Source organism: Arvicola amphibius, chromosome 11, assembly GCF_903992535.2.
Source record: "Arvicola amphibius chromosome 11, mArvAmp1.2, whole genome shotgun sequence".
Classification (NCBI taxonomy): Eukaryota; Metazoa; Chordata; class Mammalia; order Rodentia; family Cricetidae; genus Arvicola; species Arvicola amphibius.
Window position 1 is genome coordinate 70,535,549 of NC_052057.2, and position 18,246 is coordinate 70,553,794.

The 18,246-nt window shown below is 43.2% G+C and overlaps 1 protein-coding gene across 9 annotated transcripts in view; it reads left to right on the forward strand.

The window, feature by feature from the left end:
• Nucleotides 1–18,246, forward strand: part of Eya1 (EYA transcriptional coactivator and phosphatase 1) — a 137,656-nt gene that overhangs the window by 92,570 nt on the left and 26,840 nt on the right. For 7 of the 9 annotated variants that reach the window (XM_038347576.1, XM_038347571.1, XM_038347569.1 and 4 more), the window contains one exon: nucleotides 1,446–1,535. The exons of the other annotated variants lie outside the window; for them this stretch is intronic. In XM_038347576.1, the coding sequence (XP_038203504.1) occupies nucleotides 1,446–1,535 (90 nt within the window). The remainder of the gene's footprint in view (nucleotides 1–1,445; nucleotides 1,536–18,246) is intronic. 9 annotated transcript variants of the gene reach the window in all.

Sequence of the window (18,246 nt, forward strand, 5' to 3'; positions counted from 1 at the left end):
TAGCATTCAGTTCTGTCTTTCCTGCCTACGTAAGTTCTGCCCCATCAACAGACCCAAAGCAGTTTCTTTATTAACCAATGAAAGCAACACAAAGACAGAAGGACCTCCTACACCAGTGCAATGGTGGCAAGCTAAGGGACAAGATTTTTATTATTGTTGTTATCCTGTTATTCGATGGGACAGCAAAGGTAGGTCTCAGCTGCTCGGTCTAGGGCTCCTCTTCAACACTTGTTACAGACTCCCAGAGCAGGGGTTCCTGAGGCCTGTGGTGGATACTCCAGGACATGCTTTCCTGAATGAATGGGCAGTGGTCAAAGTTGTGAGCAAGTCTTGAGATCTGCAATAGAATAAGAAAAACATATAGGAAGTGTACAGGATCCATGTTGAGCAGCAGTGATAGAGGGGAATGTTGTTTTCTTTGAATTTTATGTTCTTGACTCAAGATTTTGATGAGGCACAGGGTACATTAACCCTACCAGATGGAATAATTTGCTTATTTACAATTTTCCTGCTAGGTAGATTCTATATTTGCTTCAAATGTTTATTGTAATAATAAAATAGAATTATATGGTATTATAAGAAATTATTATTCTCTGGGAGAAGTTGAGCTACCGCACATCGAAAGTGGTCTGGGGGTGCCAGTTAAAGCTTTAGAAACTGGTCATATATTCCTGGTCATCTTTCTAAGTGGGATTTTTTTCTTCTTAGCATAAATGATTGCAACCAGAAAGCCTATTGGTTCCAGGATTTTATATATTAAAAATGCAGTATTATCATAAAGAATAAAACTATCCCCATGCTCCCCAAGCTCATCAGTACCAGTAGATGTTATTAGGACAGAGGCAGTAGGGAGCAAGTGGACTGGCCATGACTTGGGCATTGTGAAGGAGCTGCTGGATTTTCTTGGCTCAGTACTTCCATCTGTATGACACTGACTACTGGGGACTGGATATGTCACAGCATCAGTCCCTAGACTGAATACAGGTGCACGTAGTCAGCTCAGCCACCGCTTCCTTTGTTGAGTAGAGAATGGGGCAGGCAGTTTGAATACATGCAAAAAAAAGATAGCGACTTTCCATCTAGAGTAAGATTTCTGAACTTCATCTAGACTATGTTTTCTAATATTTGGACAGTAACCGCAGACACTCTTCACAGATTGCGACATAAATTTCCTCTACTTCATGTGTCTAAGAACCTTATACCTTATTTTTGTAACACTTGAGGTGAGTGCTACTTCGTTATGAGGCTTAGAAACATACCTGGAGTACCTTTCAACTAGGAGGTCTCCAAAGACTGCTCGTGGACTAACTGTCGGACAGTACAGGCAGCCGACCTCCAGCTCTCCCGGGGTGGCACATGAACCTCGCCTTTCCTGAGCTGAGATGTTGTCTTTCTTAAAGCCTGAAGATCATACCAGTTCCTGACCTATAAAATTCTCCTTTCAGGACCCACCTACTTCCGTGTCCCTTGGACTGCGAATGGAAGAGATGATCTTCAACTTGGCAGACACGCATCTATTTTTCAACGACCTAGAAGTAAGTCCTGATTGGTTTACACATACTTTGTGGAACATATCTGAAAATGCAGGGTTGGTTCTGAAATTATCATTGGACGTTGCTCTTTTCAACACGTAATTGGAATACCGATAAGGCAATGTGTCTCCCTTCTGTGGTATTTATTACATTTTAAAGTTGGGTCCTGACTGATTAAAATTTCATGACAAGATTCCTAAGTATCAAGTGTGATTCTTAGAAGCTTTATAAGTCATTGTGCAGCTGCCTGTGTTGTCCCTACCCACCTCTTCCGGTACTTTCCTGTCCAGTCTGATTGTTTGGAGCCGGTTTGCATGGGGCCTTTACTATTTGGGTCGCTAGGACTTCTCATGCCTTAGCTGCAGCTGGTTTTATTGGGGGAACATCTCTAAGGAGACTGGCTGATGGTAAGGGACGGCGGCAGACACCACCTTAGCTGGATTCTTAACAAAGACAGGCATTGTTTCCACCTATCTCCATTATGACAAAACATGACTAGAATCCGCTGCCCCTTCCTTCACAGGGACCGTTGTTTATTTAACTCTCGGTGCTAAGCAAGCTTGTGGTAGGGCTGCCAACAGGCATTAATCATCAAGTTGTTGCTTTGCGAGGTTTTATAAACGTATGTTATTTCAGACAGGAGAAGAATCTCAAAGATTGAAATAGAACTTTTACTGATCAAAGTTAATTGGCAGCAATTGGCCTTTAAATATTTCCTGATGTTTCCCTTCTCAAAATCAAGCAAAATGCACCTTATTTAATAGAGGAGCCCAAATCACTTGACAAATGCCAGTGTGTGACAGAATGTAAATGCGGTTTCTTCAACATCTGCCCCGTATTTTGATTTCTTTTCATCTGCAATAAAACAACTCGCAGGCGAATCGGCAGCTTCCAGGGCAATAAAGTGATTTAAATGCACTTGATTTTTTTTTTCTCATTCCTCAGAGATATAGTTATTTTTAGTTTTCCAAGTAAAGCGCAATTTTTATTTTTCCATTTGTGTTTGCTTTCCTCAAGGAAACGACAGAGAATTATGATTTTTTTTTAATGGGCACATTCTCTCTGAGTGACACCTTCAGAATTATCCTTACAGAAATTTCATCATCAACAGTTATCTTCAAAACTTGCTGCTGATTTGTGGCTGTATTTCACTCTACAAGAAAGTGACACAAAAATTCCATATTTTACTAGCCTGTTAACATTCTTTACCCAGACTTGCATTTGTCTCTAAAGACACAGACTAGGCTGATATTTTACGCTTAGTGCAACCTTGTCCTTCTTATGGCTGTCCATCAGTGACTGTAGCATCCATCAAGACTCGACGAGCAATGCTTTGCAATTGAGTGACAATTCTGGCTTGTTGAAAATATCAAATGGTTTGGCAAAAAGCGAGAGGTTAAACAAAGTAATAATTCATGATATAATTTTATTATGGTACTTATGAAAGCTTCCAAACTCAGCTTTGATTTAATACAGGTTTATTTTGTTTGTTTAGTTTACATTATTTCCTCTGAAATATAAAGAGAGATGTCACTCAAATACCTTAAAAGTACATACTATAGAGATTCTAATTTAGGGATGTGGGTGAGGAAAAGTTTTAAGTGGTCTTTGAAGCGATTGAAATGACATAATCTATTCTTGTATGCATGCTATTTCTTATCAGAAATAAAGAGCAAAAGAGAACAAATATGTAATTCAACCACATATATAAAAAGATAATGGAAATATTTTTAGGCCTCAGACCTGATACAAGTAGCTTTTACATCATTTTATTCGAGAACAGCATAAATATAACCACAAAAGTAGCCATGAAATATTCATTTTGCCTGTCTCTGGAAATTATTTTCTCTAGATTTGTGCAGCATTTTTAAATAAATTGGTTCTTACACTCTTGCAGCCTTAACTTTTATAAGTTTTTTAATTCAACAAACCTGGTACTGGTCACTGGAAACACAAGTTTCTTTGACTATAAAAAGTAAAAAATATTCCCTGGCCAACACTCTTAAGAAAACCAAAATTATCTTCTCAGGCAGCAGTAAATGGGCAATGCCTGCTTTCACACACCCGTTCCAGAGTGTGATGGCAAACAACACGGACATGTTAATATGCTTAGACTATAGCATTCAGCTTTTGACCATCTAGGACACAAGACAGTTTGAGGAGTTTGACAATTCCTTGCTGGGCATGGAGTATCATACCTGGCCTCTGGTTCGTGGCTTTTGACTTTGCTTCCTTCTAAGATCTTAACCTTTTGAGAGCTGCCCCTCTGCACATTCTGTTTAGCTCATGTTTGCTTGATAGGCCACAATGTGGGAACTTCCAGTGATATACCATCAAAGTGTGTAAATAGTACCTATTAGGGTATGATTTTAAACATTTAGGGTACGACTTTTAAAGGAGTTCATAAATGTCACCATGAACTCTGAAAAGTAAAGTAGATAATAACACTATTTAGTCTCTAAAGTCTTGCCACCTTGGTGGCTTTTTGATTTAAAATATCAGAATTCACATTAATCCCACTGATGCATCTGGAAAGTAAATTTAAAAGGAAAAAAAAGCTTGCTTCTCTGTGTCATTAAAATGGTCTGATGTGTTGAAGAACAAGAAAGATAGGGAGACATAACTATCATGGGATGCAATAATTTCCCCGGTGGAGACAGGCTGAAATATTAGTTACAAAGCATATCTCTGACTCCCTGCTTCCTACCCTGACAGACACCCCACATATCACTTTACAGAAAGCCCTCACTTGCTATCCGATGATGCTTGTATGGAAGTGTTTTTTTTTTTTTTTAATGACACTGTGGAACCAGACTGTTTTTCAGCTTCTTTAGCATGGATGACTTTCTAACTGAATAGAGAAAAAAAAATTTCTCTAGGTTTATACTCAAAAGCCATGTGCACACAGTGACATCAGGAGTAACGTTGGTGTCTAAGCCACGCCCCGCGGGTTCCCCTACTGGAGCTTTCCACATTGAAAAGGAAATATTTGGTGCAGATGCTTATGTCTAAATAGAAACAAGGCATTCAGTTTGTCTGGAGCGTTCTCTTAGTGTTGTCTAGCGTTCGCTGTCATGGTGGCTGTCACGCTCGTACGTAGACTCGATGCGGTGGTCCTTAGGATTAGGCAGAAACTGTCTTCATGTGTTACCCATGGAGAGATGAAGGCTGGGAGGATATGGAAACCCTCCCCCATGTCTGTGGACCCAGCACATGAGGTCATTGCCATTCATCCAAGCAAATTACCTAGTGCATTGTTTAGTTGGGTGCCCTAGTTAGAATTTTTGTCAACCTGACTTAAGTCTGAGTTATCAAAGAAGAAGGCACTTAACTGAGAAAACACCTTTAGGAGATTGGCCCAAGGGCAAGTCTGTGAGACATTTTCTTGTTTATGACTGATATACGAGAGCTCACTGTAGGTGGTGCCATCCCTGGGCAGCTGGTCCTGGGTTGTAAGGGGCCATGGAGAGCGAGCCAAGAAGCAGCATTCCTTCATGGTCTCTGCCTCAGTTTCTGCTTTGAGTTCCTGTCATGACTTCCCTCAGTGATGGACTGTAACCTGAAAGGTGTAAGTTATGAAAAATGAGCCCTTCCTCCCTCCTAGTTACTTTTGGTCATGGTGTTTATAGCAGCAGTAGAAACCTACCTAAGATAGATGTGACAGTCCAGCTGTTTCTGCTATACACATGCCTAGCACAAATACTTTGACTCCTGTCTAGGTCAGTTTGTCTAGAGTCTGTTTTTTTGTTTTGTTTTGTTTTTTAATACCTATACTTATAGCCCTTGCTGCCACCTGCATTTTTAAATAAAAGAAAGAAGAGAGGCTCTGGCCTCGGTATTCTGGGTTTGACAAATCAAAGGCCCATGTTAGGAACTTGTGGACAGTGTCTAGTAACACTATAAGAGATGAAGGAGATTTTTTTTGAAAAGAAATATGTGTTCACCTTGGTTTAACTCAGCCTTTAAATGCAGGGTAAGTTTTATTATTCTAAAACCCAGGTTAGGTAGCAGTTATCTTAATATATCTTATTTAGACATTTATTTTTATCGTTTTATTTATTTATTATTTTTTATTTTATCTTTTTGTTTTTAATCTCAGTCATGCCAGTGTTGAATGATTTCAAAGGATGCATGCTGTATGGGCCTAGCATGTTGCCTCCAAAAGCATGAAACAGTAAATTCAGAAGTTGATTTTTTTGAGTTTGAGAAATACGATTCACCTAGAAAGTACTTTTTTCCCCTATAAATAGAAGCTCTTGTGCCCAGCAACCAGCCTTGTGGATGCTGAGAGAGCCTTGGTTTTTAGCAGCCAGAGAAAAGGGCTTCTTGTGTGCCTATGAGACAGGTATGCAGAAGAGAGCCAAGCTAGTTTCTGTGTTTAGTCATTACCGTGAGTCCCAAGTCACTGTAGGAAAAATGTGTGGGCTGGTCAATTGATAGAGCCCACATTTAATGCCCCAGTGCCTTGCACACAGACATGTACACAACCCTTGTCCTTTTCAGTTCTGGGCATTGACTTTGGGGTCTGTGGGTAAATGTAGGAACAACATTACTTTAACCCTGGCAACAACCGTCACAATCGTCTCATACGTGTTGATTGTTGAAGTTTGTTAGACTGAATTTGTGTGTGTTGTCTTAGAATGAAGCGCTGGTTCTTGTTTCCTTCCCCAGTGAGCCTGATTGGTCTGGTCCATGTCTTTAGTGAAGAGTAACATAAACGCTCTCAGTTTAGGGGAGGATGCGCTTTGTAATCAACAAACGATTGTTAACCAATGACTTGTATTGAATTTGTTTTCCCTGTTTTACCACTAATAGACAGCAGGAAGATTTCATGTAATCCATTATTCGTACTAAAATATAATTGTTCTTTTTGTTTTGTTTTATTTTTCAAGACAAGGTTTCTTTGTGTAGCCTTGGCTATCCTGGAATTCTCTCTCTAGACTAGGCTGACCTCGATCTCACAGAGATCCACCTGCCTCGGTTGCCCGAGTGCTGGGATTAAAGGCGTGCACTACCAGTGCCAAGCACTATTTTATTGTTATTATTTATTCATAATTTCTGATAAGATTGCTATCTTTATTTTGCATCAAATTTAAAATAGGAATCTAATGCTATATTCAAATGCTTCGATAATTTGATGTTTATAAAAAGAAATTAAGCGTCGGCCTGAACAGTGGTTTACATAGAGATGTTTCTTATAGCTTGAAGATTCAGAGTGCTTGCCTAGCATGCATGAGTCCATAGGTTCCAGCCCGAGCACTGGAGAGGGGGAGTGAGATGGAGGGAGAAGGCAGGGTGGTAACCTTTGTGGGGGGGTGGGGGGATGGAGACCCAGGAGGTGAATGGAGAAGCAGTTGCAATGGTCAGGTGAGAAAACATTCTGAGAGGAGAATGGCAAGTGCAGTGGCCTTATGACAGAAAGGAGGCAAGACAGCCACACGGCTGGGACAGACAGGCTTTACAGAGATTGTGGCTCAGTCTTTTTCCACTGCACTGGGAAGCCACTGGCGGCGTTAAACATGGATTTGATAGAATAGCATCATATTTAGAGAGAGGGAGGGAGGGAGGGAGGGAAGGAGGGAGGGAGAGAGAGAGAGAGAGAGAGAGAGAGAGAGAGAGAGAGAGAGAGAGAGAGAGAGAGAGCGGGAAGGAGGGAGGAATCCGCGTTCCTATCAAATGAGGAATGAAGGGAGAGTTCAGTGGAACCAATTAGAAACACTTGCAGCCAAAGGGGATGGTATAGCAGGGCTGAGGCCGTCACAGTTCTGACTCAGTGGGGAATCGGGAGATTTATAGTGCATCTGGGTGGAGGTTCTGGTGGGAGGTGCTGGGCTGTTTGTTTTGTTTTGTTTTGTTTTTAACTCAAGTCTTAGTAGTATGGGGCTGTGTCTGAGGAAGAGGAAGACTAAGTTGGGCTGGTGTGAGGGGTGCCGGCGCTGGTGTGCAGTCATGTCTTCTGTGGAAATTTATCTACCTAGTCGGTACTCATGTCAGAGATGGCAGAGAGACTTGCAGGTTTCTCAGCAGAGAGAGGCAAATCTGAAGGTATAATTTGGGAAATTATAAAAGTCATGAGGACCAGGTGGTACGTCCCATAGGGGGAAAAAGTGTAAATTGAGAAAGGTGCCAAAGACTGAGCCTTAGGCACCCTGCCAGTGAGAAACAGGAGCTCCAAAGACAACTGAAAGGAATAGCCAGTGAGACGGGCAGGAACGCACGGCACCCAAAGACCTTTGGAATCAGGATTCAAGAACTTTCAAGGGGAGTTGTTCTTATGTCACATGCTGCCTGGGCTGTAGATGAACACAAAGTGGTCCTGGCTGTGACTGGTATGTTGGCTGCTGGTGTCAGCTGCTGTCTGGGGTGTAAAATGTACAGAGTAGTCCTGGTGTGACTCAGATGTGGGCTGCTTGGTGGGGCTGATTAATACCATTTCAGTGACTGACGTGCAAGGCATGGAAACAAGATGCATCAAGAGATTGCTGCATAGGGGTTTTTCTTGTTTAGCTTTTATTTTGAATGTTTTTGTGTTTTGCGTGTTGGTGCATACCTACATATGTGTGCATATGAATGTGGAACCAGAAGTTGATGACAAGCTTCGTCCTCCATCATTCTCTTTGTTGGGTATTGGGCCAGGGTCTCTGACTCATCAGTTTAGCTTGACCGCGCAGCCAGACTGCAAACCCTCCAGGACTGGTCCTTCCTTTGCCTCTCATGTGCTGGGATTAGAGGTGAACCATCCTGCCCAGGACATTGCCCAGCATCTACGTGGGTGCTGAGGATTGCCAAGTGTTTTTACCCAGTGAGCCATTTCTCCATCCTCCAAACTAGGTTTTAAGTAGAAGGTAGTTAGGAGCACTTGGGTCTTCGTGGGAATGATTCAGGAGAAAGGAAAACATACAGGATATAGCAAACAAACAAGGGAGTATGTCCATTGCACAAATCCCAGAACTGATCTTAGGGAAGGGTCAGTTAAGTCCCCACAGGTACAGCTGGAGGCAGGATTCAACAAAGGTAAGAGAGGGATCTTTCTTGCTATAGAAATTCTTACTACATCATTCTATGATTCTTATTTCTGTGTACTCTGTAACCCAGTAGGAAATCCCTTGAGATCAGAGACTATTGACTGTCAACTTAAATTCTAAGCTATTGACACAAGATTCGTTACATAGAAGGCTCTCTTTTCCCTTGTTTTCTTCCAAAAATCTTCAAATTGGTTTGCAATGAGGACTAGTAGCATGTGTGCGGTACCAGGAACTCAAGGTGTCAAGCATGTCATACAAGTGCTCTATAGTTTAACTGAGTCTACAGCCCAGCACCACTTTCTATAATCAGAAAAGTTAAACTTTAAAAGCAAATGAAAATTTGTCATGATCTTAAAAACAATTAACATCATCCAGAATCTTAAACTTTGAAATTGCTCTTTTAAAAGTCATATCACAAAATCTTACTGTCAAAACATAATTTATATAGGAAGAGGTATGATGTCAAATGATAACCACCATGGTTCTAGTTTAGGGATTTTTTTTAAAAAAGGGTAGAAATATAAAAATAAGATAAAAGGACTTCATTCATTAAAATATGAAAGATAAATAATTTGTATTAATAACTAGTTTATTTCTAGATAGTGGAATGACAGATTGCTTGCTTTTTAAATTTTTCTTCCTGTAGTTAATATTTTTATTAATAATACATTAGTGGTACAAATTAATAGAATTCACTAGCTATTTCCACACACACATATAACATACCGTGAACTTATTCATCCATTCTTTTTTAGATTACAACTTCTGCCCCTGAGACTGCAACTTTCCTATGGTAACATTGAACATAATCATGACTGTTCTCTCTCGTACACAAAGACCTTATTCAGAAACCTATGGTTTATCTTACAGTTTCAGTGGTAAACAGCTTGAACTTACTCACTTATGAGGCCATCCTTTACCTCACCTTCCCACCTATCAGACCGGATGATGATGCACTTCTTTTTTTTTTTTTTTTTTTTGTGTGTGTGTGTGTGTGTGTGTGTGTGTGTGTGTGTGTGTGGCGCAAGCCTTTATTTTTTTTCTCATGGTTTATTTTTTTTTATATTTAAAAATTTCCATCTCCTTCCCTCCTCCTCCCCCTCCCTCCGCTCCTCCTCCCCCTTCCCTCCCCTTCCCTCCACCCAAACCTCCCCTCCCTCCCTCTCAAGGCCAAGGAGCCATCAGGGTTCCCCACTCTATGCTAAGTCCAAGGTCCTCCCAACTCCCCCCAGGTCCAGGAAGGTGATCGACCAAGCTGAGAAGGCTCCCACAGAGCCTGTCCATGCAGAAGAATCAGAGCCCAGCGCCATTGTCCTTTGCTTCTCAGTCAGCCCCCGCTGTTGGCCACATTCAGAGAGACGGGTTTGGTCGCATGATCCATCAGTCCCATTCCAACTGGAGTTGGTGATCTCCCTTTAGTTCTGTCCCACCGTCTCCATGAGTGAATGCACCCCTCTACGTTCCTGACTTTCTCCCTCATGTTCTCGCTCCTTCTGCTCCTCATCAGGACCTTGGGAGCTCAGTCCAGTGCTCCAATGTGGGGCTCAGTCACCTTCCCCATCTGTCGCCAGCTGGAGGTTCCCTCACAGTCCTGACTTTCTTTCTCATGTTCTCTCTCCTTCTGCTCCTCATCAGGACCTTGGGTGCTCAGTCCGGTGCTCCAATGCGGGGCTCTGTCATTTTCTTCATCTATCGTCAGGTGGAGGTTCTATGGTGATATGCAAGAAATTCATCAGTATGGCTATAGGAACTGGCCTTTTCAGGCTCCCTCTCCTCAGCTGCCCAAGGAACTAACTGGGGGCGTCTCCCTAGAAACCTGGGAATCCCTCTAGGGTCAAGTCTCTTGACAACCCTCAGGTAGCTCCTTAAATTAAGATATATGCTTCCCTGCTCCCATATCCACCCTTCCTATATCCCAAGCACCCCATTCCTCCGAGCTCCCCCCATTCTCCCCTTCACACTTTTCTCTCCCCATCTTCCCTTGGCCCAGTCTCGCCCAACCCTCAAGTTCCCAATTTTGCCTGGCGATCGTGTCTACTTCCAATATCCAGGAGGATTACTATATCTTTTTTTGGGAGTTCACCTTCTTATTATCTTCTCAAGGATCCCAAATTTATAGGCTCAATGTCCTTTAATTATGGCTAGAAACCGATTATGAGTGAGTACATCCCATGTTCATCTTTTTGGGTCTGGGTTACCTCACTCAGAATAGTGTTTTCTATTTCCATCCATTTGCCTGCAAAATTCAAGATGTCATTGTTTTTTACCGCTGAGTAGTATTCTAGCATGTATATATTCCACAGTTTCTTCATCCATTCTTCCACTGAAGGGCATCTAGGTTGTTTCCAGGATCTGGCTATTACAAATAATGCTGCTATGAACATAGATGAGCATATGCTTTTGTTGTATGATTGGGCATCTCTTGGGTAGATTCCCAATAGTGGAATTGCTGGGTCCTGGGGTAGGTTGATCCCGAATTTCCTGAGAAACCGCCACACTGCTTTCCAAAGTGGTTGCACAAGTGTGCATTCCCACCAGCAATGGATGAGTGTACCCCTTACCCCACAACCTCTCCAGCAAAGGTTATTATTGGTGTTTTGGATTTTAGCCAATCTGACAGGTATAAGATGATATCTCAAAGTTGTTTTGATTTGCATTTCCCTGATAGCTAGGGAGGTTGAGCATGACCTTAAGTGTCTTTTGGCCATTCGAACTTCTTCTGTTGAGAATTCTCTGTTCAGTTCAGCGCCCCATTTTTTAATTGGGTTAATTGGCATTTTACCATCTAGTCTCTTGAGTTCCTTATATATTTTAGAGATCAGACCTTTGTCAGTTGCAGGGTTGGTGAAGATCTTTTCCCAGTCAGTAGGCTGCCTTTGTGTCTTAGTGACAATGTCCTTTGCTTTACAGAAGCTGCTCAACTTCAGGAGGTCCCATTTATTCAATGTTGCCCTTAATGTCTGTGCAGCTGGGGTTATGCGCAGGAAATGGTTCCCTGTGCCCATTTGTTGTAGAGTACTTCCCACTTTCTCCTCTATCAAGCTCAATGTGTTCAGATTAATATTGAGGTCTTTAATCCATTTGGACTTGAGTTTTGTGCATGGTGATAGATATGGATCTACTTTCATTCTTCTACAGGTTGACATCCAGTTATGCCAGCACCATTTGTTGAAGATGCCCTCTTTCTTCCATTGTGTACTTTTGGCTCCTTTATCAAAAATCAGGTGTTCGTAGGTTTGTGGTTTCAGATCCGGGTCTTCTATACGATTCCATTGGTCAACTTCTCTGTTTTTATGCCAATACCAAGCTGTTTTCAATACTGTAGCTTTGTAATAGAGTTTGAAGTCAGGGATGGTAATGCCTCCTGAAGTACCTTTATTGTATGAGATTTTTTTGGCTATCCTGGGTTTCTTGTTTTTCCATATAAAGTTGATTATTGTCCTCTCAATCTCTATGAAGAATTTTAATGGGACCTTGATTGGGATTGCATTGAATCTATAGATTGCTTTTGGTAGAATTGCCATTTTTACTATGTTGATCCTCCCAATCCACGAGCAGGGGAGATCCTTCCATTTTCTGGTATCCTCTTCAATTTCTTTCTTCAAAGACTTAAAGTTCTTGTCAAATAAATCCTTCACTTCCTTGGTTAGAGATACTCCCAGATATCTTATGCTATTTGTGGCTATTGTGAAAGGTGATACTTCTCTGATTTCCCTCTCTGCTTCCTTATCCTTTGTGTATAGGAGGGCGACTGATTTTTTGGAGTTGATCTTGTAACCTGCCACGTTACTGAAGGAGTTTATCAGCTGTAGGAGTTCTTTGGTGGAGTTTTTGGGGTCGCTTATGTATACTATCATATCAGATGATGCACTTCTTAGGGTCCATGTTAGTGCTGTGTGAATTTAATACCTGCACAGCGCATACACTGGACCTTGGCACACAGGAAACCCTAAAGAGGTCATGGGTGGTGCTATTATTGCCTCCTTTTTTTTGAATGAAGAACATGGAGCTAAGCACTGTTAAGGCTAAGAGGGAGAAGGAGAAATTATTAAAGGGGTTAGAAATGAGGGGTATGAGCCATATGTGTTTTGCTGCACCCCAAATATCACATACAATTGTAATGAACCTTACCAGCTATACCAAAACCATTGTCAATGGTTAGTCTGCAAGTACCACTTATTCTAGGCACCCACTGAGTCCTCTTGCTCCACCCACATGTATATTCTCCCATCATCTTGCATGGGGTGGTTGGTGGACTGCTACTGTAACTGAAGATCTTGTCTGCATGGGAAAGGGTGTGTTTCTTTGGGACTGGCAAACTTTCTGTTGCATGTTACAGAAAACCTGTCTCGAAGGGCGCCCTGTGGAACTTGCTGGTGGTATTAGAGCAGGGAGAACAGCCTGTGGTAGATGAAGTCACTTCCTCAGGCAAAGAGCCTTCCCTGCAGATGTAGTTCCAGGATGGCAGGTGCAGGGAGCTGATTGGCTGGAGCTGTCAATAGCATAGGCAGGAGGGAAGGCATCAGACCCCAAGGAGTGCCTGTCGGGTCACTCAGATAACCATGACTTTGATTCTCCATCAAAACTATGAATTCAAACTATGCAGTATCTGCAGCTTATACTTGTGGATGATTGAAATGGGATGGATTTGCCCCAAACCTGTAGTTTTAAGGAAAGGGAAAGTTAACATGAAACCCCAGGTTTCTTTTTCAAATAGGTTTGCACCAAACTTGTGAGCAAACCTGTTGTGTCTCAGAACCTCGCTCATGGTCTTTAGTGTAATACGAAGTGACTGAATGGCCTCTCAGTGTGCCAAAGAGCCCCAGTCCCTGGATGGGGCTCCCTCCTACTTGGCTTTGAAAACAATGCTTTCTCTATCTTTCATATCTACAAACTTAAGTCACTCTTGTTTCTAAGCAATCTTGTTTCTGTTTTGGATTTACTGTAAACAGCTCAGTAGACACATACATACATATTCCTATTGTTGAATATGGAAAACCATTATTTTAGGAGCTTCTGTAGTAGTGGTAAAGAGTTACCTTACTCTGACCGGTGTTGACTCCTTCTGCATATTAGCCGGGCATCCAGGAAATGAAGTGCATCCGTTATGCAGAGTCACGAAACACTGTGTACTTGCTGTTTCTCCCCATTGTTGGAAAAAAAATGCCTGTTGGAAGCCACTGAAGGGAGGGGCTTTTACTTCTGCTCACAGTTGAGAGTGTAGTCCATCTTTGCAGGAAGGGTGCAGCACAGGAACTTGGGGTAACTGGTCACATTACATCTGCCATCAGGAAGCAAAGGGGAATGAATGCAAGTGCTTAGTTGCTTCTCTGTATTCAGTCCAGGACGCCAGTCCATGGAACGGTCGCACCCACATCTGGTGGCAGATATTTTCACCTCAGTTACCCAGGCTGGAAGCTCTTCCACAGTTCTGCTTAGAAGTCTATTTCCTTTGCCAAGCAATTGTAGTGCAAGTCTTTAATCCCAGTGCTCAGGAAGCAGAGGCAGGCAGATCTCTCTGAGTTCAAGGCCCACCTGGTCTACAGAACAAGTTCTAGAACATCTAGGGCTACATAGAGAAATCCTGTCTAGATCTACCCCTCCAAAAAGGAGTTTGCCTCCTTGGTGATTTTCAATCCTGTTAAACTGACAATCAACATTAACTGCTACTTTTAATGAGCATCATTTCGAGAGCTGGGCTGAGAGAACATGGGAATACACACACTTCTGTGCCATGCCTGGCCTAAAGGAGCCCAGAGGCTGGGTGGAGACAGAGGTTAAAAGGATACTCTCAGATTTGGTGATGACAGTGGCAGAGGCATGTGTGGGAGCTTGTGGACTCCAGTTTAGGTGAGAGGGTTGTAGCAGAGACCTCACTAGAGAATGATACAGCATGATACCATGGCTTTGGGGAGCAGAGTTTGAGTGGGTGCAGAGCCCACAGGATCCCTAGGAGGTTAGAGGACGGAAAAGAAGGAGAAGGTTCTGAACAAGGCTTTTGGAAAGCAGATTTCATGTGAGCCAAGGGTTAAAAAAAAGTTTCATGACTTTTCATGACTATGAAGGTGAATTACATCATTAGCAGAATCAGTAGTATAAGTGGGAGATCACTAGAGTTACCCCAGGGGGAGGAGAAACCATGGCAGCTTAGGGAGCTGTTTGGAAATCAGCTGTAGCATTTGTAGGTACATGCCGCCCAGTAGGTAGGAGTCCTAATTCCTAGCCTGGCTGAGCAATAACACAGAGAACACAGGAGAACGAGCTAGCCTTGGAAGGAAGAGCCTGCATCCAAACTGCAAGGTTTGGTTAAGCGAGGCGCTCCCGACATGTTAGCAAGCAGTGTGATATAAAGATCTAAAACTCAGCAGAGGGCACCAGGTAGGACGCATCACCCATGTGTCCCAAAGATGACACGGGGGAGGAGAAAGGATAGTTATCTCGGGGGAAGGTACCTGCCTATGATGCTAGTTTGACAACACAGAATCTGAGTATATTCAGATAGTTCCTGATTCAGAAACTCAAATGACATAGTAAGCCAATTGGCCACTCGTAAGTATCAGTTAGTCTATGAGACTGTAACGAGCCTGTCAGTGAGAGACTAGTTCTACTATGCCATGCTGTGATTCTGTTGTGTGGGGCCACAGAAGTAGGGGGCAAAAACTGAGGACAGAGAGACTGCTTAGAGAGGTAGATGCAGCTGTGGCCCTCCCTTTCCTCTGTGCTACTTTCACACTGGCAGAACCCCCAGAGAGCAGCAGGGACAGGGTGGGGTTCCGCACTCCTGACCGGGCACCTGCCACAAGCGGTACTCCTGAAGACGAGAGTTCTGACTGTTCCTGGCGCGTAAGATGGCATTTTCTTCAGTGAAAGCGCTGCACCAAGGGTCAGTTTTTCTCACTAGTGAAAATACTAATGAAAGGTCAGTATGTTTCAAAAGTCTGCGAAGTTGTTCTGTGAGTGTCCCCTATCTCCAGGTTCTGGTTTAGACCTTTGATTGTGACAGGTGCTGGGTCTCCATCAGTCTGAGAGGAGCTCAGGCCCCTTGGAAAACCAGAGTAAACTCCACCGCCACCCTAGGGAGTGCAGTAATAGAGGAAGGAATTCAGGCATATTCTCTCTCTCTCTCTCTCTCTCTCTCTCTCTCTCTCTCTCTCTCTCTCTCTCTCTCTCTTTTCTTCCTTAATATTGAATAGCACAAGAGAAGGCCTGTAACTCCAACTTCCCACAAATGTATTTGAGCCGTGTCCCTGGGGGCTTCTCCCGTTTCAGTGTGGCTACAATGGAGCCTCTATGTGGGCCCCACTCAGTATTCCAGCAGTGTCTCCAACAGGGCTTTCTAAGTCCTCAATCCTCCCCGCTCAGTCTCAGCTAGTCTTCTGTAAGCAGGTGGAGGGCTGGGGCCCGGGGAGAGGCCGCTGCTTTGAAGCAGTGTTCCTTCGTCAACCCCCCTTGCCTCTTTGGACATAACTGACCAAGCGTTGCCTTCTGAGGGGCTGCCTTTCGCAAAGGGAAAGGGAACGTATGTCGAAGACACCCTTCCTTTCAGGGTTTATGCCCCTGTTGGTACAGTCTTACTGAATGTGAAGATGAAGGGTTTCTTTAAACAAAAAGTAAAAGTAGCTTGGAAAAGCAATCATTGAAGACAACGAATTAGCACGTATGAAGAGCATGCCAAGGCTTCATAAGCAGAAATCATTTTAATGTAAGACAAATTATTTAGACTATTAGGGAACTAAGATGAATAGCTCATACTTCAATCATATTTCCAGTCACAAAGTTATAAACAGAAGCCCCTTCGTAAAGTAGCCATGGCCTTCTGGAAACTGTCAAGATGGACTTTTCAAAACGTCAGGGATGGTTTTAAAGTTTTATCTAGGTTGAAGTAAGAAATTAATTTGGTGGCACTGCTATTAGGGGTAAGGAGAAAACAGACGAAGGCACTCCACTCTCGAGGGGTTTGTAATGTGGTGGGGATTGGAGCTGAGGGTGCACATACGGCCTCTGTGTGTGCTTTGAAAAAAACGAGACGAACAGGAAACTACATACCGCTCAGGTTAGCAGGAAGAAGCAACGCTGAAAGGAGCAGGCTTAAGAAATCAGTGTTGCGAGCCAGAGGTGTACAGTGAGCAGAATCAGAGAGCTGGGCAGGTGTTAACAGCTAGAAATATCGACGAAAGATAGGAGATGGATGAATGTCACATATCTAGGCATGTGCATGGCCGTCATCATCAACTTCAGTCTTTAAGCCAAGTGATCCAAGCGCTATTTTTAATACTCCGAATTAAGAAGAATCAACTTGTTTGCTATGCTGCCAGCCATTGCTTAGCTAAAAGAAACACAGAACATGCACGAAATGGGATGCTACACAGCAATTCAAAAGACACAGACTGGACATGGTGGACACCCCGTGACCTCAGCACTCAGGATGGAGAGGCAAGGGACTTGATAGTTCTAGGCCAGTCCGGGCTTTTTGTTTTTGTTTTTGTTTTTGTTTTTGTTTTTGTTTTTCGAGACAGGGTTTCTCTGTAGCTTTGGAGCCTGTCCTGGAACTAGCTCTTGTAGACCAGGCTGGTCTCGAACTCACAGAGATCCACCTGCCTCTGCCTCCCGAGTGCTGGGATTAAAGGCGTGCGCCACCGCCGCCAGTCCGGGCTATTAAGGAAGCTTGTCTCAAAAAAACAGTGATAAAAATCATCATGATAAGTCAGTGGTAGATCATTTGCCTAGTACACATGAGGCCTCGGTTTCATTCTCCTGTGCTGGGCATACACACAGAGAGAGAGAGAGGGAGGGAGAGAGGGAGGGAGGGAGGGAGGGAGGGAGGGAGGGAGGGAGGGAGGGAGGGAGGGAGGGAGGGAGAGAAAGTAAAATAGATGATTAGTTGATATTATAGGTATTCTCACATATTATTGAAAGAAGGGGAAAATTCATCTTCATCAGGATTTACCTGCTTGCCTGCTCATGTCCCCTGAGAATGTAAGCTTTCTAACAACCACAAGCAATTGGGGGGGTCAGTGAGTGAATGAGTGGGAGGGGGCAGCATAATGAGAGATGCTTACCAGTGGTCACTGCTGACATAGGAAGAGGAGTCGGCTTCTTTTCTACATCTCCCGTGACTTGTCTGCGAGGGTTTATAACATTTTACAACCAGACAGTAATTTTATTTCACAGACTTTTATATCCTAACGGTGCCATACAGTAACATAACCAGTTAGCTTTGATGGGGTCTGCTTTCCTACCGCCACCTTGCCACTCAGACCACCTGGAAGGCTATTTGCAATCTTATCCATGTGCTTGGCCCAATGTTCAGAAATCACATAGGGAAGATGTAGGAAAAATGAGGTGTTATTCCACAGGTATTACATGGTAGGGCACTCCAAAGTTATCTAGAGATGACTCATTGTTGTCTGTTAAATGCAGAGTTTTAGGATGATGAGGAAGAACACAGGACAGGGTTGCACCCATAGCAGGTGCTTGACAATGGGAACAATTATTATGCAAAGGGTGTATTACCCAGATGACAGATGACATTGGACTCTCAGATAGAAGCCTATCAAAGCCTAGCTGCGGAGTAGCCTGAAGGAAAGAAAACCGAGAAGGAAAGCATCTTCACAAGATGGGGACAAGCCTGTTGTTGGCAAAGAAGGGGACTGAAAGTGCCAGGCAAGGGTGGGCCTTCCTGACTGCAC